The sequence below is a fragment of the Myotis myotis genome, unplaced genomic scaffold (genome assembly GCF_014108235.1).
Source record: "Myotis myotis isolate mMyoMyo1 unplaced genomic scaffold, mMyoMyo1.p scaffold_m19_p_13, whole genome shotgun sequence".
NCBI lineage: Eukaryota > Metazoa > Chordata > Mammalia > Chiroptera > Vespertilionidae > Myotis > Myotis myotis.
The window spans coordinates 56121758-56146556 of NW_023416317.1; the positions used below are offsets into that span (position 1 = coordinate 56121758).

General features: G+C 40.9%; 1 protein-coding gene and 1 pseudogene across 13 annotated transcripts in view; both read right to left on the bottom strand.

Annotated features, from left to right (window-relative positions):
* DOCK3 (dedicator of cytokinesis 3) overlaps positions 1-24799 on the bottom strand; it is a 182516-nt gene that overhangs the window by 119998 nt on the left and 37719 nt on the right. For 11 of the 13 annotated variants that reach the window (XM_036333427.1, XM_036333432.1, XM_036333429.1 and 8 more), the window contains 3 exons: positions 16883-16923; positions 13503-13558; positions 10580-10676 (listed from right to left, as the gene is read on the bottom strand). In XM_036333427.1, coding sequence (XP_036189320.1) covers positions 10580-10676; positions 13503-13558; positions 16883-16923 — 194 coding nt within the window. The remainder of the gene's footprint in view (positions 1-10579; positions 10677-13502; positions 13559-16882; positions 16924-24799) is intronic. The other 2 variants (XM_036333436.1, XM_036333435.1) reach the window with 1 other exon arrangement.
* Positions 18404-20045, bottom strand: LOC118668433 (annotated as a pseudogene).

Here is a 24799-nt window from a genome sequence, read left to right on the forward strand (position 1 = left end):
AAAATGCTCCTGCAATTCCAGTATGTCTTCTCCCGGACTACCATCTAAAGGCAGCGCAGGCGGCCCGGAGCTGTCTCTCTGCTTCAACAGTTGGGACGGAACAGACCCAGGGGCGCCCTCCTCCCAGCCTCCGCCACCTCCTGCCTCTTATCCGGTCCCCACCTTCAGAACCCCCTCCGAGACCAGACAACCCAGAGGGTTCCCTCCCGTAACTCCCTGTGCCGAACACGTGAGCCCCCACATTCTCAGGATTACCCCACCGGGTAGAGGCCGCGGCCCCCCGCCCGGCCACCTGCCTCTGCGGCCTCCTCGCCCACCGAGCTCTGGCTCCCATTCCACCGCAGGACAGTGACCAGTGACGGGGGGCTCTCGAGGGCGGGGCGCTGCTCCCCCGAGTTGGAGGAGCATAGCGGGCGCTGAGCGTCTTAAAGCCGCGTTCTCTCCAGGCCGCCGCAGCCTCCCCACGTGCGGGGCAGCACTCAGGGCCGCGGACCCGCCCGGGCCTCGGGGAGGAGCCTGCGCCAGGCCTGTGGGCGCTGCGGCCCTGGTTCTGCCCGCACAGAGCTCCGGGCTCCTGGAGAGCCACGTCCGGGGTGAGCAGGGGAAAGGCATCAGGAAGAGGGGCGACACCTGCCCCCCTCCGCAGGCGGCGGCACTTGGAAAGGCTCCCCCTCCAGCACGACCCGGGGCCTGGGGAGCCCAGCGGCCTGTGAGGGGCCCCCTGCACCCCCTGGGGTCTGGCTCTTACCCGAGTCTCCCCCCCAAACTACTAGCCATTCTTTTCACCCCCTGAAGCCCTCTCCCTTGCACTGGACCCAATGAAACAATAAAGCTCTTTGCAGCAAAAAAAAATAATAAAGGCAGCCCAAAAATCCTGTCAGAACATGGGCCTATGCGCCTGTATTTTTTATTTTGGAAATACTGACAACATAAACAATGAACTGGAATGTAGAGATCGCAGGTCCGGCCGGTGCACAGAGGCGGCTGGCTCCTCTTGCGGGAGGCGGGGGAGGTGCAGCGCCATCGCTGTGGGCTCTGGGCCGTCCCCACATCAGCTCTCCGAGCCCCGCGCCCCTTCCCGGCGGGGACGGAGGACAGCCCTGCGCCTCCTTAGCTCCAGGGGCTCTGAGATGACACGGGCGCTTTCTGCCACCTCTCTAACTGTTCATCTATAAAATGGAAATAATACTGTCTTCTTCAATGTTGTCATGTGGACTTGATTTTTTTAAAAACATCTATAATATAGCAAGCTTTCTAAAAGTGTTAATAGCGTTATCCATGTCAAAAGATTTTTTTCAATTTTTTAAAATTAAATTTATTGAGGTGACATTGGCTAATAAAATTCATATAAGCGTGAAGTGTACGATTCTCTTGATACATCGTTTGCATATTGCACTGTGTGACCACCACCGAAAATCAAATCATTTTACATCACCATATACTATTATATCTGATTCCCTCTGCCCTTTAATATCCACCCACCCCAGTTCCCTCTCTGGTCATCACCATATTGTTGTCTGTGTCTAAGAGTTTTTGTTTTTCTTGTTTATTTGTTATTTTCATTTTTATATCCCACATATAAGTGAAATCATATGGTTTTTAACTTTTTCTGTCTGACTTATTTCACTTAGCATAATATTATTGTTTAAAATATATTTTTATTGATTTGAGGGGGAGAGGGAGGGAATGGGGAAGAGGGGGAGGGAGAAACATCAATGTGAGAGAGTAACATCGATCCCCTGCCTCCTGCACGCCCCCACTGGAAATCTGCTCTATAACCTGCTTATTTTTATTTAGTATATAATAACTCTTAAGTTCAATATATTCATTCACTTATTTAACAGATAGTGTGTATTTTTAAACACAATATGTATTAGGAAATGAATGAGTGTAAGTGTACATACAGGGCACACGGTCAGGCACTGGGTCATACAGAGATAACGAAAATAAAACAGACACTTATCTTCATGGAATTGACAGATTAGCAAGGGAAACAATGGGAGCTAAATTATAAACCAAAGAAAAAGTCCCTGAAGGTAACCCACACAGTACTGGGATAACAACCAGGGGATCTACTTCGGTTGAATTGCTAGGGAAAGCCTTAATGAAGCAATATGTATTTTTATTTATCTTTATTACTGCAAGTATTACAGATGCCCCCTTCCTCCCCCAATAGCCCCCTCCATCCGGCTCTCGCCCCCTCCCCAGGTCTTCCCCAAACTATTGCAATATTTAAATAGAGACCAAGGGATGAGGAGGAGGTGGAAAGTGAAGAGCCAGGGGATGAACATTCCAGGTAGAGAATGGGCAACAGCAAAGACCCCATGTGTGGACAGCTGAATGCCTTGGCAATGGACAGTGGAGTGGAGATGCAGACAGGGGTCATGACCAGGGGTTGGCATTTATTCTAAATGCAATAGGAACCACCGAAAGGCTGACCACCGAAGGGACACTATGATCCCACATGCATTTTAAAGAGACAAGGTTCCTGTTGTATGGAGAAAGGAACAAAAGGAAAAGGAAATAAAAATGCCACACACATCCCCTTTCCTTCAGTCTTCTCTTTATTTAGGCCAGTGTTACACAGTTTTCCCCCACGAATCAAATCAGTAAGAAAAGATGTTGAGATGGAGAGAAGCTGAGTGACTTAGATAGCTATTGAAAGATTATATATGTAAAAAATGAGGAAGAAATTAACAATTAAAGGACGGAATGGAAGTTTCTTGGAGGGCAATGAGATTTTTCCTTTTTAACTTTATCAAATAAATACACCATAATTCTTAACCAGTCCCAACTGAAGACTTGTAATTGTCCCCGTCCTCTACAATCACCAAGGAGGGTGCACAGCCCCCTTTCACTATCTTAGTGATCCAGGGAAGGCACGTCTGCGTCAGAGTCTTGTAAGTAAAACTGCTTTGTAGAAGGATGGGCACATTTAACAGATTAATAAATATCACCAAATTGCACTCCAAAATGTTTATATCTACATCAACATCAAACAGTGGGTATTGTCAACCATTTAGTCTTATCAGTCTGGAAAGTAAGAGTCCATACCTCCTCTTAATTTGTATTTGTTTCTAGGAATGGTTGAGCATGTTTTAATATGTTTACTAGTGGTTTATACTTCCTTTATAATGAAATGCCTGCATAAACATCTTAGAGTCTAGAAGAATATCACCAACAGCTGTTATTTAGTACTGCTTTTGGTTCTGTCCAAAATTCTTCCAGGAACTTTAAAATCACTCTGCTACAGCCCTAACCAGTTTGGCTCAGTGGACAGAGCGTCGGCCTGTGGACTGAAGGGTCCCAGGTTTGATTCCGGTCAAGGGCATGTACCTTGGTTGTGGGCACATCCCCGGTAGGGGGTGTGCAGGAGGCAGCTGATTGATGTTTCTAATTCTCTATCCCTCTCCCTTCCTCTCTGTAAAAAAAATCAATGAAATATATATATTTTTCATTGAAAAATATATTTTTCATCAAAAATATAAAAAAATGATTCTGCTACATTTGTATGTTTTTTAAAGGTAACCGCTCTAATGCAGAATAAAAAGCCAAATAACACTTGCATTTATAAACTAAGACAGAGGGAGAACCAAGATGGCGGCATAGGTTAACGCCGGAGTTTGCTGCCTTGAACAACTACTTCAAAAGTGAAACTAAAAGACAGAACGGACATCACCCAGAACCACAGGAACGCTGGCTGAGTGGAAGTCCTACAACTAGGAGGAAAGAGAAACGCATACAGACACTCAGAGGAGGCGCAGTGCTAAAGTCAAATTCTGAGGTGCGGAGTGCGCGGAGCGGGCTGGCGGCGGAGGGCGCGGTTGGCGTTTTCAATCGGGAGGGAGTCACAGACTCTGAGCTCTAGATCCGGGCGAGTCTCTAGGGACCCAGACTCAAACGGGAGAAGCGGGACTGTCTGGCTTCGGTCAGAGCGAGTGCAGCTTTCTCTCCGAGCTTTGCAGCGGGTGCTGGGACTCAGAGAGGCAGAGCCTCTCACAGGACTGAGAGCCGCCATAACTGCTCTCTCCGGCCCACCCTGTTGATCCTGTGCGACCCGCCCCGCCCAAGCCCTGCACAGAGGCATTTGCCGGATAGCCTCAGGCAAAGGCTAGATTAGCACCTCCCTAGAGGACAGAAGTTCTCTCACTGCTGACACAGCTGATTCTCATAGCCACTTGGCCTGGAGGTCAAACCCTCCCTGGTATTAGCTACAACAAGGTTTAACTATAAGACTGCGAACAAAGACCACGAGGGGGTGCACCAAGGAAGCATAACAAAATGCGGAGACAAAAAAACAGGACAAAATTGTCAATGGAAGATATAGAGTTCAGAACCACACTTTTAAGGTCTCTCAAGAACTGTTTAGAAGCCGCCGATAAACTTAATGAGATCTACAAGAAAACTAATGAGACCCTCGATCTTATATTGGGGAACCAACTAGAAATTAAGCATACACGGACTGAAATAACGAATATTATACAGACTCCCGACAGCAGACCAGAGGAGCTCAAGAATCAAGTCAATGATTTGAAATGCGAGGAAGCGAAAAACACCCAACCGGAAAAGCAAAATGAAAAAAGAATCCAAAAATGCGAGGATAGTGTAAGGAGCCTCTGGGACAGCTTCAAGCGTACCAACATCAGAATTATAGGGGTGCCAGAAGATGAGAGAGAGCAAGATATTGAAAACCTATTTGAAGAAATAATGACAGAAAACTTCCCCCACCTGGTGAAAGAAATGGACTTACAGGTCCAAGAAGCGCGGAGAACCCCAAACAAAAGGAATCCAAAGAGGACCACACCAAGACACATCATAATTAAAATGCCAAGAGCAAAAGATAAAGAGAGAATCTTAAAAACAGCAAGAGAAAGAAACTCAGTTACCTATGAGGGAATACCCATACGACTGTCAGCTGATTTCTCAACAGAAACTTTGCAGGCCAGAAGGGAGTGGCAAGAAATATTCAAAGTGATGAATACCAAGAACCTACAACCAAGATTACTTTATCCAGCAAAGCTATCATTCAGAATTGAAGGTCAGATAAAGAGCTTCACAGATAAGGAAAAGCTAAAGGAGTTCATCACCACCAAACCAGGATTATATGAAATGCTGAAAGGTATCCTTTAAGAAGAGGAAGAGGAAGAAAAAGGTAAAGATACAAATTATGAACAACAAATACGCATCTATCAACAAGTGAATCTAAGAATCAAGTGAATAAATAATCTGATGAACAGAATGAACTGTTGATTATAATAGAATCAGGGACATAGAAAGGGAATTGACTGACTATTCCTGGGGGGGAAAGGGGTGTGGGAGATGCGGGAAGAGACTGGACAAAAATCGTGCACCTATGGATGAGGACAGTGGGTGGGGAGTGAGGGCGGAGGGTGGGGCGGGAACTGGGATGAGGGGAGTTATGGGGGGGGAAAAAAAAGAGGAACAAATGTAATAATCTGAACAATAAAGATTTAAATAAAAAAAATAAAAATAAATAAAAAATAAAAATAAAAAAATAAAAATTCCACAGAAGGAAAATCAAAATACAAATAACTAATCAAGAGGGGAATAAAATAAAATAAAATAAAATAAACTAAGACAATAGTAAAATGTGGAACCATGAAGCAAGCTAACAGTATGGGCATAAATGTTTGTGAGTCTGTATGTAAAAATGCGAGCAACACAGACCCAAGCCAGAGTCCACCTGCTCTTCCAGGACACGCTTGCCAGTTGGCTGCCTGGGAGTTCAGGGGTGAGCTCCTGGTCTACTGGCCACCCGGCCTGGTCTGCACGGAAGCCCACTCGTGTCAGAGAAGAAAAGGCATAATGGCACATCCCCAAAGGCCAGAAACATGGAGCTCTCTCAGGATCAAGGAAAGGAGAAACTGTGCCGCCAAGTGAAGAAGGCACTGGAAGCTACATGGACCCCTTTTAACTGTTCATACTTGGATGCTACTCATTTGCAGGAAGCAATGTTTAAACCAAGTCTCAGGACATTTTTACACCCCAGTTCCGAATCCTGACTTAGGCAACATTGCCTTCCTTTAACTGTATATGGGAAGTTTGGTTGCCCTTCACATTTTTGGTAACTTTAGCAGTATTATTAAAATAAACTCGATATGCATACTGGCATTGATATCCAAAATTAACCACTGCTGTTAATGGACATTATATGTGTCTCAACATTCTGCATATGGTCTTGCAAACAGGAGGTTCAACTTAATAAGAGAATAAGTGGCTATAATAAATTGTATGAATTGAGGTTGGACGTCAATTCATACTGCCTCAGTATCCTCCTTTATAAAACAGAATAACTGTACCTCCTCATAGACTTTTGTAATGACTAAATTAGATCAGATAAATATTCAATACAAGGTAATTTTATTTTTTTATTTTTTTAAAATATATTTTATTGATTTTTTATAGAGAGGAAAGGAGAGGGGATAGAGAGCTAGAAACATTGATGAGAGAGAAACATCGATCAGCTGCCTCCTGCACACTCCCCACTGGGGATGTGCCCGCAACGAAGGTACATGCCCTTGACCGGAATCGAACCCGGGACCCTTGAGTCCGCAGGCCGATGCTCTATCCACTGAACCAAACCAGTTAGGGCAATACAAGGTAATTTTAAAGTAGAACTACCAACTACCTTTATTAATACACTAAATTTTAAAATATCAAGGATGATAAATTTATAGAATATATTCTTTATTATGAATAGAATTTCTAAAATTAATCAATGTATAAAGAAACACTTGTTACAGTTCAATATACAGGGTGTCCCAAAAAATATATACACACTTGGAATAATTATTAATTCCAATGGGTTAAATCTGAAAAGAAAGAAACATCAATTGAGCTATCAACTGTTAAGTGAGTATACTTTTTTTGGGACATCCTGTATTAATCCCACCAATGTATGTTCAACAGCAGAAAATCAGTATTGTGAGAGACTGGAAAGAAACAAACGTAACTAAGAACACACGTTATGTGGTCCTTATGAGAGGTAATTACAAAGATAAGAAGTACTCTTTGCTGAAACATTAAAATGTTTATGGCTGAAAAAGATGAAACACCAAGACAGGCAAAATGGACTGGAGATTGGAGAATGTTGCCTAGAGAACCAAGTTAGTATGTGGTTGCTAGGCAATGAGTTTCCAGGCGACAGCAACTTCTGATTGCAGCAGTGTGCTGCTCCTATAAATGATACTACGCTTGGACAACTTTAGAATCCTTTTGTAACACCTTTTCTCATACATAAGCCTGAGCTTAGACTGACAACATAGGGAACAGAGTTCTATATAAATGTATATTTTTTTTAGACTATGTAATTTAATCTGCCTCTCCAATATTTTAATGCCACTCTTTTAAAAGATAAAACATGCCAACCCTGGCTGGGTAGCTCAGTAGGTTAGAGCACTGTCCCAATACACCAAGGTTGCGGGTTCTAGTCCAGTCAGGGCACATACAAGAAGCAACTAATGAATGCATAAATAAATTTAACAACAAATCTGTGTTTTTCTCTCTTTCCCTTTATCTCTCTAAAATCAATAAAATTAAAATATAAAACATGCCAGAGGTAAGTCAGAAAGAATAGATCTACTATATGTGAAGAGAAAATCCAAAGGAATATGATTATTCAAAACATTAAAAAGGCAATATAAACTGTAATAGAGTGGTTTTTTTTAATCTCAAAAAATGTTCTAGTAAGAATAAGAACCAGCCTAAGAAAGACTCTAGTAAAATTATGTCATTGTGTAACTGGGTGGGGATAGAGTGTGGGGTAGTGCGAATCTGTTACATTTGCATATTAGACATGGCATTTGCAGTAGCCAAAATCATCTTCACAGTTGAATATGAATTTATCATTCTTGAAGACATGTGTCACAGACAAACTCAGACAAACATGATGAAAGGGTTTTATGATAAGGAGGAATAAATGGACAGCATATATTTGGATTTTATTTTAGATTGTAATTCCACGCTTGCATAATTTTTAATAAAGATTTTTAAAGTAAGTTTTAGGTTCTCAGCAAAATCAAGAAGCTACAGAGATTTCCATCTGCCCCTTACCGCACAGATGCACAGCCTTCCCCATTATCCAATCCCCACCCGGAGCGTACATTTGTTACAACGGATGAACTCCTATTTGCACACCACCATCTAAAGTTGGTATTTCCCATCAGGGCTCCATCCTGGTGTACAGTCTATGGGTTAAACAATGTCCAATCACATGCTAGCAGCACAGAGCTGTTTCCCTGCTCCAAAGCCTCTGTGCTCCGCCTGTTCACCTTCCTTCCCGTAGCCACTGATCCCCTTTCTGTCTCTATAGTTTCGGCTTTTCCAGGTCGTCATATAATTGAAATCACTCAGGACACAGCCCTTTCAGGCTGGTTCCTTCATCCAGCAATATGTGCTTAAGGTTCTTCCATGTCTTTTCATGGCTTGATAGCTCATGTTCTGTTTCATGCTAAACAATACTCCATTGTTTGGAGGTACCAGTTTATTAATCCATCACCTACTGAAGGACCTCTTTCAAGTTACAATTATGAAAAAATCTGCTATAGGCATCCTCATGCAGATTTTGTGTGGACACAGCTTTTAATTTGCATAGTTTTTCTCTTTACTAGTTTACTCTTCTGGCCCTTCCACCTCTTTAAATTCTCTGGAGTAAAGACCACAGGCCATTTATCTTTCTATTTCCAGGCCCTAACAGGAAGGGGCTGGGTATATGATAGGTTCTCAGTAAGTGTTGGTTGAACATGACAGACTGAATCAGACCAATGCTATTCAAATAAGTACGTTATTAGAAAGTAGTGAATCACGAGTTCAGACTCCAAACATTTGGGGATGAAGGAGTGACAACATGGAGAGTAGATATTTCAAAAGGTCAGCAATAGATAGACTGCACAGGAAACAGAAGCATGCTACACTGGCATAGGATTTTAAAAGTTATTTAAAAAAAGATTGGCAAAAATATATTGGAGTAGGGCCACATGAGTACATCAAGGGAACAATACATCCTTGGTTTATTAAATGAATTTAAAATATTCAATTTCAGTGGCTCTAAAAACCTATTCATACTTGGGGAAAACTGTTGATCTTAGGTATGACAGCGGTCTCTGAGTTCAATTCCTCTTTTAATTATTTCTGTATGTTCTGGCGCCCAGCACAATGCCTGGTACATCACAGTAGGTGCGTCATACATACTTGCTGAACTGCTATAGGCAGAATTGTCATTTTAAATGGGTAACACAATGTACACCGATTTCAAAGTCCATGAATGTGATAAACTGCACAATGAGAACCAAGTAAAACTCTCCATGATGCCCTCGGTAAAAATCACCCAGACCTTTTTCATCTATTAAGTGGAAAACAAACAAACAAAAATATTTAATATTAGTGAGGCTGTGTGAAAAAATAAGATACATCTGATATACTGGTAAGAGTATAAATGAAAAAATATTGTTGAAAAGCAAAATTTCCTCTTTAACAAATTACTTAACACATTGCATACCACATAGAAATCTCTAAGACATACGCCAGAGATGGCAAGTTTTTGGGCAAACTGCACGTTATTTAAATCATCATAATGCACATTAGGTGTTGTTTTTCAATAATTATAACATTTTTATTTACAAAAACAAACAATTAAAGTTCCTAGTACTTCTTTAACGTATGGTACTGCGTAAAACATTTTCCTCTATGAAGAGGGACCAAACAAAATTTACATAAGTATCTAGATTCGCTCCTTTTTCCATGGGCGTGAAAAACAAGAACACTCGTGAGCGGTCCTTAACAGATGGCGTGCGAAACACAAGAAAATTCCTGAGCGAAATGTGTTAAAACAACAATTAAAAATACAGTTGAAAATTAGTATACAAAGGTGTTCACTAAGGGTTTTTAATAGTAATAAAGTTAAGAGCATATGTCCAATACAGTATACATCATCCATATGGTAACATATGACTATTCATTTTAAAATTGTTATTAACAAAAACTGTGATTATTAGGAGTAAAGTCAAGTGGGTTTACTCCATCTTGTTCAGAACCCAAACCCTGTCACTTATTTTTGGTCTAAATTTTGTGTCTTATCACTCTCTACCCTATATTTCCAGAGGATGTTGCCTGGGTTTTTATTAACTCTTGTCCTAATAGTGTCATGTATGACATGTCTTTTACGTTTAGTAGCTGTAAGAAACTGTTGATACAACTTCTTGGCCTTTACCTACCATTAGGTTCACAACGTAACTCTCCAGTTTGCTCACTTATTCAGCAAATACCTGTTTTATGGAAGCTTCCAGGGGTCCAACAATGAGTAAAATAGCTAAAACCCTTGGTGTTATGGATCTTACATTTTACTTACTGAGACAGGGTGGAGAGACTGCAGGCATGTGAATAATAAGTTCTCTTCAGGTTGATAAAAACTCAGCCCATTTTTCAACTAATATTAAGAACATATATTTGAAAAACTGCAAATATTCAGAAACCTAAAAATTTTGCAATTGGCATAGGCAAGGCAATTTTTTTACTTGGTACAATGGAACTTTAATGATATGATAAACTATCAACTACTTACCACATAGAGTTGTTTCCACAGACTGGCCCATTCTTGTAGAGTTGCTGTAACCTCAGTCACAATGGAATCTTCAAGAGGAACCACAGTTTCATACTGCCTACGACCACAAAAAACAGCCACATTATCTTTGATAAATTACCAGAATACTGTGTATTGCTCATTTCAACATGTGTAACTCAAATTTTAAATTAATGCAAATATAAAAAGAGGTACACCTGATTAATTTAAGATCCTCTGCATTAATATCCTGCAATAGCTTAAGTCAAACATGTCAAACTCGCGGCCCACGGGCCGCACGTGGCCCACAATGAATATTTTTGCGGCCCAGCCAATATAATGGTATGTAGGAAACATTTTAATAAAAATTTTGTAACTTAATTTTTACAATATCCTGTTATACATAATTATTAATAATGAACTACAACATTCGCTAATGACTGATGACTATAATCATGTTGCATTCATTTCCCTTACGCGCCTTACGCACAGGCGCACCATTTCTCTCCACTAATACTAGCAGCAAATATTTTAGCAATCAATTGCCACATCATTAGTCTTGTACTGACTTGGTGTTCGCAACAGGAAATATTTCACTTTCGAAAAACCAAGAAAAATAGGTTTATTTGCATTACACTTATTGATTTGTGGAGTTATGCAGTGTCTGGTGAGTTAATGTTCACGAAAAAATATTAATTTTTATAAAAATGTTCTATTATTTTATGTTAACGATGACTCATTTATTTCAGCCCTTTGTATTCAGCATGTCTCTATCGAAATAAACCTACATTTCTATGAAAATTTAAGCTTTTTTTTTTGTGGCCCACATAACCTTGTTTATTTGTGCCATGTTAGCCTTTGAGTTTGACATGCTTGGTGTAAGTGAACTGAATTAATGTAAAACATATGGGTTTTGATATATATGTGCATACACACACACACACACACATACCGCTCTGTCTTCAATTTTACTTTTTTAGAAGTACATACTGCCTTTAAGACAAACTTTTAAAAATACCATTTTCAGCTTTTTTCTCTTTAAAGACAATAAGCATTGCCCAAGTCTTGCTTATATTAATTTTTTTAATCCTCACCCAAGGATATTTTTAATTGATTTTGAGAGAGAGAGGAAGGAAGACAGAGAGAGAAAGAAACATCAATGTGAAAGAGAAACATCTATCACAGGGGTTCTCAACCTTGGCTGCACATTAGAATCACCTGGGAATCTTTTTAAAATCCTGATTTCTGGGCCTCATCCTCCGGAAATTCTGTTTCTTTGTTTTGGGGTGGGGCCACAACGTTAGTAATTCCTGTAGGATCAATAACTTGGCCTCTCAGTTCTTATTTTCCCTACTTCCTAGCCAGGCTACTTTGGTAAAGATATTTGAACTTTCAAAATTTTGCCTATCGCACCTGAAATAAGCAGATAATCCCATCTACCAATCTGGGATTCCAACGTGTAATGTAATGGGTGTAAAGTCTCAAATACAATGCCCAGGATATAAAATATTTAATAAATGATACCTATTGTTGACTCTTAAAATACTTAATATTTTAATTTTCACCCAGCCAGTGTGGATCAGTGGTTGAGCATCAACCTATAAACCAGGAGGTCATAGTTTGATTCCCAGTCAGGGCACATGCCTGGGTTGCAGGCTCGATCCCTGGTGGGGGGGGGCGAGCAGGAGGCAACCAATCAATGATTCTCTCTTGTCACTGGCATTTATCTCTCTCTCTCTCCCTCTCCCTTTCTCTCTAAAATCAATAAAAATATTTTTTTAAACATGTTTTTTAATTTTCATTATAAATTATCAAAGTGCATCTAGAATAAAGCAATATAAAAATGAGTTAAATTTTATACTGTACTTTTAAAATGTATTTTACAAAGACTTCTCATCAAAATAGCTCTATAAATTCATATTTGGCATATTTCCTCACCTCCAAATATATTGCAGGAAAAAATACAAAACAGAAAACCTAATACATTTCTAAACTCCCGGATAAAATGACCATCTCAGTAGAGCAGCAACAGTTCAGGGGGGGAAAACACACACACACACACACACACACACACACACACACTCTCTCTCTCTCTCTCTCTCTCTCTCTCTCTCTCTCCCTCTCTCTCTTTCTCTGAAAACCAGGGTGAAATCACAGGCCTCCCTGGCTTTGGAGTCAAAAGCTAGCAATGACAGCTAGGAGCTTAGATGTAGAGGGAGAACAGGAACAAAAAGCACAGGTTCACCACTTGCAAGGTACCACTGAAGAGATCACCACTACCTTTTTACCCTTAACATATGCCTTCAATGTTTTTTCAATTTCTATCAGCAAAAGAAAAGATTTTAAAAGTCTCCCTCACTTTGAGATATATATAAACAAAAATATATATAAACAAAATGTGAAATTTATCACTAACTCCTATTCTACCAAGGATTGTTCTTAAAATAGTACTAGTACATCATTTAAAAAAAATACTGTATGCAAAATTGTTTTTAAAAAATTCACAACTCAGGTTATCTTTCCAGGACACAGGAAAACAAATTAAAGTTGTCAGTATTTAACAAAAAATTATGTCCTCAGAATTACGTATGATGAATGAAGCAAGTATATTTTTGGCAGGAAAACATGTCAATAGCATGTATTTATACAATAACCAAAAAACAAAAAATCAACTATGAGGTGGGAGAGGTGGAGGTCATGCTGGACTGATACTTTGCAGCTAATCCTCCCCAGCAGCTGGCTTCCTCCCTTGACCCAACCACTTGACTTCACCCCTTCATTAAATTCTTCAGATCCCTGACTCTGCTCTGTACCATTCCTGCCTAAAAGCCCAGTAAAAAAAGAAAAAAGAAAAAAAAAATCAAAACCAAAGCCCTCCTCTGCAACCGACAAAAACTAAATAAATTTATTAGGGCCAACTACTCACCCCCTATTACTGACAATTGCCTTTTTTAAATGAATGTAATTTGCAGGAAAGATCCCCTGTAAAAGAGAAGAGATTTTCTATTAGAAAAAATAATTTGTGATTAATCTCTCACATATACTAAAACAGAAGTCAGATTTCAGCATAGAAATACTCTATCAACAACATAATAGATCTGTTGATATAGCAACCATTTTCCTAATTAAGAATGCAATGTTTTACAAATTATATTATATATTCATTGTCATTTTCAATCAGAGTCTATCCTCAGGGAAAAATTGTGATCTTAACTACAAACTATATTTTTTTTAAGTTACAGATTGAAAATATTCCATCAAATCATTCTCAGGATATAAAATGTACAAAGCTTGGCATGGATCTAAAATCAACAATATTGTCTAGCCAACAACTCCCAGATTATTCTGCTCAGCGCTAGAGAAACAATTCTCAGACTCTGGCTAATATGTGTATTCAAAAGAATTTATCAATTTGGGAACCTCTATAACTAATTTTTCTTTTATTCTTTCTAAATGATTTCCACTTTGGTATTTGCCATAACATGATTTCAACTCCTAATGGATAAAAAATGTATTTTGTTTTAAAAAATTAAGTTTTCCAATCAATGTTTCATCCTTTTCCTGATGTATGAAACTCCTTTCCCATAAAACACAAATCACATTTTTTATTTCTTCTTTTACCCACAAATGGCCTAAATTTTTTATTTGACCATCACCACTAACAATAATAAACTCAATCTATACCACACAAGGCCATCAGCAGCTAAACTACAGTAATGCATTTTATAGTTTAGTGTACACATCTTTCACCTCTTTGGTTAAATTTATTCCTCAATATTTTATTGTGTTTTATGCCAGTGTGAACTGGATTGTTTTCTTTACTTCTTTTTCAGATATTTAATTGTTAGTATATAGAAACACAACTAATTTCTGTGTGTTAATTATATGTCCTGCAATTTTACTTAATTTGTTGATTAGTTCTAGCAGTTTTTTTGGTGGAACCTTAGGATTTTATACAAATAATATCATCTGCAAACAAATAAAATTTTATTTCTTCCTTCCCAATATGAAGACCTTTTAATTCCCTTTCTTACTAGCTAGGACTTCCCAGTGCTATGTTAAGTAAGAGTGCTGAGCCCTAACTGGTTTGGCTCAGTGGATAGAGTGTCGGCCTGTGGATTGAAGGGTCCCAGGTTCGATTCCGGTCAAGGGCATGTACCTTGGTTGCAGGCACATCCCCAGTAGGGAGTGTGCAGGAGGCAGCTGATCGATGTTTCTCTCTCATCAATATCTCTAACTCTCTCTCCCTCACCTTCTTCCTCTCCCTTCCTCTCTGTAAAAAAAAAATCAATAAAATATATATTTTTAAAAAAAGAGTGGTGAGAGCGGCCACCCCTGTCTATGTGATATTGGCTGTGGGCTTGTCATATATAGTCTTTATTAAGTTGGGGTATGTTCCTTCTAAACCAAATTTGTTAATAGCTATGAAAAACCTACTGAAATTCTTCTGTGACCATATTATTAAGAAAAATGTACAGGGCCCTGACCGGTTTGGCTCAGTGGATAGAGTGTCAGCCTGCGGACTACTCAGGGCATGCACCTCAGTTTCAGACTCAATCCTGACCCTGTTCGGGGCACATGCGGGAGGCAACCAATCTATGTTTCTGTCTGTCTCTCTCCCTCTCTTGCACTCTCTAAAAATCAATGGAAAAAATATCCTCAGGTGAGGATTAACAAAGAACACACCAAAAAACTGTATTCATGCTATAAAGAGCTATTAATATTAATCTTGGGTCCACATGATAAAATAAGAACATACTGGCTTTCACATTCCAGCCGTGGGCAAACTACGGTCCGCGGGCCAGATCCGGCCCGTTTGAAATGAATAAAACTATTGAAAAAAAAGACCGTGCCCTTTTATGTAATGATGTTTACTTTGAATTTATATTAGTTCACACAAACACTCCATCCATGCTTTTGTTCCGGCCCTCCGGTCCAGTTTAAGAACCCATTGTGGCCCTTGAGTCAAAAAGTTTGCCCACCCCTGCATTAGACTAACTCAAACCTCAACTTGTAAGCATTGTGGGCGTGGCAAATTGCTTGGCCTTTCTGAACTTGAACATCCTCAACTATAAAATATAGATGACATCAGTACTTATAATTATGAGGATAAATGAGACAATATATCTGGAATTTTTAATACTGTATCAGGCACACAGTAGATCTTTGATAAATGTGAACTCATCAAATCTCACATGAAAAAAAAAGTATCTGGCCCAAAATATCCATAGTGCCTAGGATGAGAAGCCCTGGCTATGAGAATTTAAGGTTTGAAGATATTGTCTTCTCATAGTTATTACCTTAAAAACTAACCAATTAGCCCTGGCTGGCGTGGTTCAGTGGTTAGAGTGTCAGCCCACAGACCAAAGGGTTGTGGATTAGATTCCTGGTCAAGAGCATGTACCCCATTTGCAGGATCCCTAGCCCAGGTAGGGGCACATGCAGGAGGCAACCAATCGATGCGTTTCTCTCACATCAGTGTTTCTCTCACATCAATATTTCTCTGTCTTTCTCTGTCTCTTCCACTCTCTCTAAAATAAAAAATATCCTTGGGTGAGGATTAAAAAAAAAAAAGATTTTGTAAATATATTGAGAAGAGTGTTCCTAAGTATATTATAACTGCTAATTAAAATATTATTTTGTTTGCTCAAATTAACATTAATTGGTAACAGAATAAACATATAAAATCTAGTTAATAAAATTAGTATTCTACACTTGTAAGTCTTGTTTAAATTCATATTTTTAACAATTAACAGTATGATCAACAAAAACACCTAATTGAATATTATTTGAAAATCTTTTCATTTTGTATTTTACAAAACAAAATTCATCTAACTAATCACATGGCTCCACAAAACTGGGCCTAAGAATAAGTCAATTTAGTTTTGTCAACCAAACAACATGTATGCATGCATATAAGCATAACCAATGGACACAGACAGTGTGGGGGTGAGGGCATGTGGTGGGGGGAGGGAGCAGCTGAGGAGAGGTCGGGGGGGGGTGGTGGGGAAGAGACATATGCAATACTTTCAACAATGAAGAATTTAAATTTTAAAAAATTTAAATGTCCTAATAGGCTTTTCCAAAATACGCTTTCCAGCTCTGGCCACATATGTATTTCCTATCCTTTAAAGTAAGAACCATTCTCACAGTGCTGGACAGAGCAGAGACTGAGCCAGCTCTGAGAAGGAAGACACGAGCGTGGCCTCTGTGAAATATTTTAAAGGGCAAGTGAGGATTGTTTTTATACAAAACAAACATACTAGGCAGCTCCTACATTAAAAAAGTAATAAAATTATTCAGTACCTTTACATTTGGCTTCTTTGTTGAAACTCCTCTGTACCAACCTAAAACGAAGCATACAAAGGGTATTAAAATCACACTGCTGTCATTTTGTGAGACATGAGCATTGTTAGAAAAAATAATTAACTGTGCCTTCATTAGTAATTTACTCCAAAAGGAACAGCCTTACAATAAATACAACATTCTCAATTTTCTTCAGAAAGGATAACGCCCTAGGACTAGGTCCATCTCTGCTGTCGCAAGGTAATATTTCCTTGTTTTTTACAGCCAGGTAGTATTCCATTGTGTAAATGGGCCACAGCTTTTTTATTCACTCATCTACTGATGAACACTTGGGCTGCTTCCAAATATTGGCTATTGTACTAGTAAATAACGCTGCAATAAACACAGAGGTGCATATATTCTTCTGAGTTAAGAGTTTCAGGTTTCTTCAGATATATTCCCAGAAGTGGAACCACAGGGTCGTATGGCAGTTCCAGTTTTAATTGTTTTAGGTAACTCCATCCTGCGTTCCACAGTGGCTGCACCAATCACATTCCCACCAACAGTGCATGAGGGCTCCCTTTTCTCCACAGCCTCCCAACACTTGTTGTTTGTTGATTAATGACAGGCATTCCGACAGGTGTGAGGTGATAGCTCCTTGCGGTTTTAATTTGCATCTCTCTGATGATTAGTGACTGAGCATCTTTTCAAATGTCTACTGGCCATGTGCATGTCCTCTTTGGAGAAGTATCTATTCAGGTCCTCTGCCCATTTGGTTTTTTTTTTGCCTTTTGTACAAAGTTTATATATATATATAATTTATGTACACAGACTCAAGGATATAAAGTCCAGTGAGAAGGGCTCATATGTGCCCAAGTAGGGGACAGGAGTGGCTTTAGCACTGGGATGGAGCCCACAGTAGAGGCACGTCGGAAGTAGTGGAGAGTAGCAGCCTCTCCACCATCCTCCCTTCCTGGACCAAAGGAAAGACCTGGGAGGAAGGACAACTAACTATACAAAAGAAGATGGAAGATACTGGAAAGGTACCCCATCTTTCACTAAATTCCTGAATGCCCCTAAGACATCCAAAATACCTGGCAGGATAGATCATTTCTATAGCTCCCAGCAAACTGCAGTGCCCACAGTAGTTCTGGCCCCAAACTGAGGTCTAAGGCAGGCTTTACAATGCACATACATGTCCAAGCTATCTTCCAGGGCCCTTGTAGCATCAAGCCACCACCTTCAAGGTTCAGCCCCCAAACTGAAAAATCCTCTTGGACCACAAGGCTTAAGGGTTTTTCCTTGACAAAATTGTAGGGTAAAGGTATAGGGGACAAGAAATCAGTTCCTTCAGTTAATGCCCTAACGCCTTCTCAGCAGAGGAGGAATGGAGGCCTCACTGAGAGGTGGCTGGAAAGGACAATGAAGACCATCCCAGGAGATGGTGGACGTGGAAAAGCAGGTGTTCAGTAATTCTCTTCTCTTCCACTAGTGGTTGCTCAGCGGAGTCCATTCCCAGCGGGTCCATGGGCAGGAGCTCTTCTTGGTGCCTAAGGGTGACCCCAACTCCCCCAGAGTTACTGTCCATGGCTTCAGGATGGCTTGATCCACAAAATGGATAGAAGGGGCTGTAGAATGGTAGATATGAAGGGAGTGGCAGGACCCAGAGGCATAGGGAGGCAATGTACTGTGCCACTGATTTACTCGGGGCAAAGAGAAGAGGCAAATGGAAGTCAAACGAAAGAAAATAACCAGAGTCTAAAATGAATGAGGTCCTGCGACTCACATGGTCTGGGGGGTAAACAGGCTGGAAAGCTGGAAGCACTGGGAGGCAACTGCCTGAGAGGTAAGGTTCAGGGCTGGACTCAGAGCAGTCAGAGCGGCTGGGTTTAGGGCCCCCAAGTGAACTGCTCCACTCAGCTGCAAAGCAGCAGCTTGGGCAGCGGCGGCAGCGGCAGCGGCTGTGGTTGGCAGCTGGATTCCAGAGCCTTTTGCCAATTTGGCCATGAGCTGCAAACGTCCACCTGCTGATCCCAGATTCAGCTCCTGGTCTCCAAAAGGAAAAGTGATGTCTGCCACCATCCAGTCGCTCAGTCACAAGGCCAACTCTCATAGGTCGACCAGCAAGCTCAAAGCCATTCAACTGTTCCAGGGCCCGCTGGGCACACTCAGAGTCAGAGAACGTAAGGAAACCATAACCTTTAGAGCGGCCTGTATCTGACAGGCCAGGACAATATTATCAATTTTGCCAAAGGGCTCAAAGATGCCCCGGAGCATGTCCTCGGTAATACTGCAGTGCAGGGAGCCCACACAGAGGCGCATTGGTCCACCACTGCCTTTCTGCAGGTTGTTGGCCATGGCTGCCGGTCGGTTTTTCTCAGCCTGTGAGGCCTGTACAATGATAAGCACCCCCAGCAGCTGCTGCCCTGTCAACCCAATGGCCAGTGGCACAGACGGGACTTCACAGAATTCCACACAGGCAATGCCCTTAGGACGACGTGAGTTCCGATCTGAGATGATATGTACGTCCCGAACCTTGCCAATAGCAGAGAAAAAGTCCTCCAGGTCTCGAGGCCGAATGCGGGCGACTAACTGCATACAGAAAACTGTTCAGGCATCACGCTCCTTGGGACTCAGATTATCAATTGACTCCCTGACCGGACTCTTCTCTGAAATGAGGACTCTTACTGTGTTCATACCTATGCCCAGCGGCAAGTGGTGGACTCCTGTCGTGCACACGATTCTCACGACGTGGGGCCCGACTTCTGGACTCACTACTGTGAAGATCCCAGCTGTGGCTGTGGTGACGATGCTGCCGATCTCGACTTCGGCTCCGACTACTTCTCCGTCTATGCCGATCCCGGTCTCGACTACGGTCTTGACTACGACTGCGCTTTCTATCCCTGCCTTTACTACGGCTCCGACTCTCCTTCTTGCCTCCGCACTGGTGCTGCTCCCACTGCCACTGTTGCCGGTGCTGCTGCTGGTGTTGCTAGGGCCGTCCTTTTTAACCTCCTTCCTTTGCTGCTCATCCTTTTTTATAGGGAGCTTCCAGGAGGGCCTCAATCACTATATCAAAGTCATCGGATGCCATCACAGCAGATCAGTTCCGGGTCCCCGTGGGGGTAGGGGGCCCCGGTCTTCTCTGCTCCTTTGGGTTTGTTGGAGGGTGTGAAGCTCGGCTGTTTTCAGAGCCTCAGCAGTAAAAGCCCCGCTGCAGCCGGAGCTGCTCCTCTCCCCACAAAATGGCCTGCCCATTTTTTAATTGGATTTTTTTTTTGGTGTAAAGTTGTGTAAGTTCTTTAAAAATTTGGATATTAACCCCTTATCAGATGTATCATTGACAAATATGTTCTCCCATTCAGTGGGCTGTCTATTCATTTTGTTGATTTCCTTTTCTGTGCAAAAAAATCTTTAGTTTAATGTAGTCCCCATTTGTTCACTTTTCTTTTGTTCCCCTTGCCCAAGGAAATATTTTAAAAAATACTGCTATGAGAAATGCCCACGATTTTACTGCCTATATTTTCTTGTAGGATTTTTATGTTTTCGAGTCTTACATTTAAGTCTTTAATCCATTTTGAGCTTATTCTTGTGTATCATGTAAGAAGATGGTCTAGTTTCATCTTTTTGCACATGTCTGTCCAACTCTCCCAACACCATTTACTGAAGAGACTGTCTTTACCCCATTGCATGTTCTTGCCTCCTTTGTCAAATATTAATTGACCATAAAGACGTTGGCTTATTTCTGGCCTCTATTCTGTTCCATTTATCTACATGTTTGTTTTTTATGTCAGCACCATGCTGGGGGTTTTTTGTTGTTGTTTTTTAAAAAACAACAATATATTTTATTGATTTTTTACAGAGAGGAAGAGAGAGGAATAGAGAGTTAGAAACATCGATGAGAGAGAAACATCGATCAGCTGCCTCCTGCACACCCTCTACTGGGGATGTGCCCAAAACCAAGGTACATGCCCTTGTCCGGAATCGAACCTGGGACCTTTTAGTCCACAGGCCGATGCTCTATTCACTGAGCCAAACTGGTTAGGGCCACCATTCTGTTTGATTACTATGGCCTTGTAGTATAGTTTGATATAAGGTCATGATTCCTCCAACTTTCTTCTTCTTTTTCAAGATTGCTGAGGCTAGTCAGGGTCTTTTGTGGTTCCATACAAATTTTTAGAATATTTATTCTAGTTCCATGAAATACGTCATTGGTAACTTGATAGGAATTGTACTGAATCTATAGATTGCTTTTAATCATGTTAATTCTTCCTATCCCGAGTATTATGCTAAGTCAGTCAGTTAGAGAAAGACAAATACCATATGATTTCACTTATATGTGGAATCTACTGAACAACATAAATAAAAATAGAAACAGATTCATAGATACAGAGAACAGACTGACAGCTGTCAGAGAAAGGGGGTTTGGAGGACTTGGTGAAAAAAAGGTGAAGGGATTAAACAAACAAAAAATACTCATAAATACAGACAACAGTATGGTGATTACCAGAAGGAAAGGGGGGGGGGTAGAAGAGGATAAAGGGGGAATAACGGTGATGGAAGGAGACTTGAGTCGTAATACATTATGCAGATAATGTATTATAGAATTGTATACTTGTCACCTATATAATTCTATTAACCAATGTCATCCCAATAAATTTTTTAAAAAAGAAGTTGGCAAAAAATAATAAAGGCACAAAGCTCTTTCACTGAGTAAGATACAAAAAACTAGAAAAGACCTCAGAGGACATGTAATCCAACTCCATGAAACTCCCCAGAGGGCCTGGCCAGTGTGGTTTAGTGGTTGAGCATCAACCCATGAACCACGAGCTCACTGGTTCAATTCCCAGTGTCAATGTTTCTCTCTCATTAATGTTTCTATCCTTCTAACCCTCTCCTTTCCTCTCTCTTTAAAATGAACAAGAACATATATTTTGTTAAAATCCCCAACCCTGCCTGTGTGCTCAGTGGTTGAGTGTCAACCGATTCCCATTAGGGGCACATGCCAGGGTTGCGGGCTTGATCCCCAGTAGGATGCGTGCAAGAGGCCAATGAATGTTGTTTCTCTCTAAAAACATCAAGAAAAAAACATATCCTCAGGTGAGGATTAAATATATATCATAAAACCTAGATTCTAAAATGACACTTTATAAAATGTGATTAAAAATTAAGGTAATAAATTAAACTAAATCCCTAATTGAGATGTAAAGTTAAATCCTGTATTATACTGAAATCAGTAGAGATTTTAGAATTACAAGTTATGCAAACTGTATTATATTTAAGCAATTAGTCTACAAAGAAGATGAAAAGTACAGAAAATAGAATTTTAAACAAAATATAACCACATCAGTCTGATGAGCAAAAAACAAATTGTAGATTTTAGAAGAGCAGCTAGAAATTTGCTATACTTTCAAAGATAATAAAATTCAGAGAAACATTATACACTATTTACAGGTAATTAATATACAAAAAAAAAAAACACAGAAGAAACTGAGGATACCAGAAAATTGCCATAAAATTAGGAAAGGGGCACACTAGTGTGTGTGTGTGTGTGTGCTTACTATCTACTATGTAAATACTTGCTGTGTGAATGGAGTAAGATCGGCATAGAGTTTACATTTGTCAACTTAATTCTGGATTACACCTTCTATGCTCGGTCATGCCAAATATACTTTATGTATTTTAAAATTTACTTCAAACCTGATTTTTTTAAAGGAAACTTTTAAAAAAATTTACTCCCATTAGGTTAGAAAAATAATCAGTAAGAAGAGAAATACAAATTAAGAAAAGTGGCTGTCTAAAATATTCTGGGTCTGTGATTAATTTAAGAATAACTTAATCTGAAAGCAATGGTTCTTTAAACATACAGACAACACAGCAGTCACCTGTGCCATGCTCTGTGCCAAGTGTTTTCATATTTATAATATCCAACAAGGGGGAATCGCACTATGTTAAATATGCATTACTATTTAGATAGTGAAATGTAAGTCACCCAATGTAAGGGGGGCATACTACCCAACAGAGACAACAGTGCCGCTACAACTGCTCCTGACAGGGAGGCTGCAGCACAGAGTCAGCAGTGTTAAACCAACAGAATGAAGCCTTTATATAGATCAGGCCATGTGACAGTCACCAGCCAGCAGTCCTCCACAAAGATTCTGGGTGCAAACCAATCAAGCCAGATCAAAAGCTCCAAGTGCAGCCCAACAACAAGTGCCCTTCCAACAAGAGGTTTCAAACTTTTTATTCCAAAGGTGCAGCATATTCTTCCCCGACAGAAGAAAAATGCAAATTTACCCCCACCCAAACCCAGGGTAATGGCCACACAGACAGAGAGACAGGTAGCTGACAAGCACAAATCCTCAACAGAATATTGGCAAACTGACAGCAATACAGTGAAAAGATCATAAACCATGATCAAGTGGGATTTATTCCAGGGTGGCAAGGCTGGAACAATACCTGCAAGCCAATAAACGTGCTACACCACGTAAACAAAAGGAAGGCTAAGAACCCAATGATCACATCGATAGATGCAGAAAAGCATTTGATAAAATTCAGCACCCATTTATGATAAAAACTCTCAGCAAAGTTGGAATAGAGAAAACATACCTCACCTAATAAAGGCGACATATAATAAACATCATACCCAAAGGGCAAACACTACAAGCGCTTTCCTTAAGATTGGGAACAAGACAGGGTTGTTGCTTTCACCACTCTTATTCACACTAGTGGCCCGGAGCACAGATTCGTGCACATTGAAAGGAAACTAATTAGTCCCTCTGGTGCAGGGACTAATGCAGGTGGTCCCGGGTGGTGGCTGGCAGAGTGGGATTGGGCAAAACGGGCCGGACATGCCCTGGAGCCAACCTCCCACGGTCCCTCCCCAGCCGGCCGCACCTGGGCCGGCACTGCGGCTCGAAGGGCGTCTGTGGAGTGAGCAGGGTCCCTCTGGCAGGTGGGGTCCCTTGGCCGGCCTGCGGGGATCAGGCCGAAACCGGCTCTCTGACATCCCTGAAGGGGTCCTGGAGTGCGAGAGGAATCGCGAGGAATCAGGTTCCCTCCTCTCCGGTTCTGGGGTGTGTCACCGGAGAACCACCACTGCCAAGTGATCACAGCTCAGCAGCTCCTGCGTTGAGTGTCTGCCCCCGGTGGTCAGTGCATGTCATAGCTACCGGCAGGTTGGACGGTCGCTTAGCCTTTTATATATATAGATATTATATAGATAGATAGCACTGGAAGTCCTAGCCACAGCAATCAGACCAGAAGAAGAAATAAAAGGCACCCAAGCCCGGCTGGTATAGCTCAGCAGTGTGAGTGTCCACCTATGAGCCAGGAGGTCACAGTCCAATTCCCAGTCAGGGCACATATCCTGGTTGCAGAATCAATCCCCCATGGGGGGCATGCAGGAGGCAGCTGATCAATGATTCACTCTCATCATTGATGTTTATCTCTCTTTTTCCTCTCTCTTCCTCTCTCAAGTCAGTAATATTATATTTTTTTAAATTAAAAATGGAACTGCAATTCCACTTCGGTAATTTATCTGAAGAAACCTAAAACACTAATTCAAAAGACTACCATTTACAACAGCATGGATGGAACTAGGAAGCATTATGCTAAGCGAAATAAGCCAGTCAGAGAAAGATAAATATCACATGATCTCACTCATATGGGAATATAATGAACAACATAAACTGATGAACAAAAATAAAACCAGAGACATAAGAGCATCAGAGACACTATACAACCTATAAGGGAAGGTGGGGGATGAGGGGGTAAGAGATCAACCAAAGGACTTGTATGCATGCATATGAGCATAACCAATAGACACAGATAGCAGGGAGCGTGAGGGCTTAGGGTCGGGGGGAGAGGTCAATGCGGGGGGTGGGGGGGAAGAGACTCGTGTAATACTTTAAACAATAAAGAATTTTTTTAAAAGAC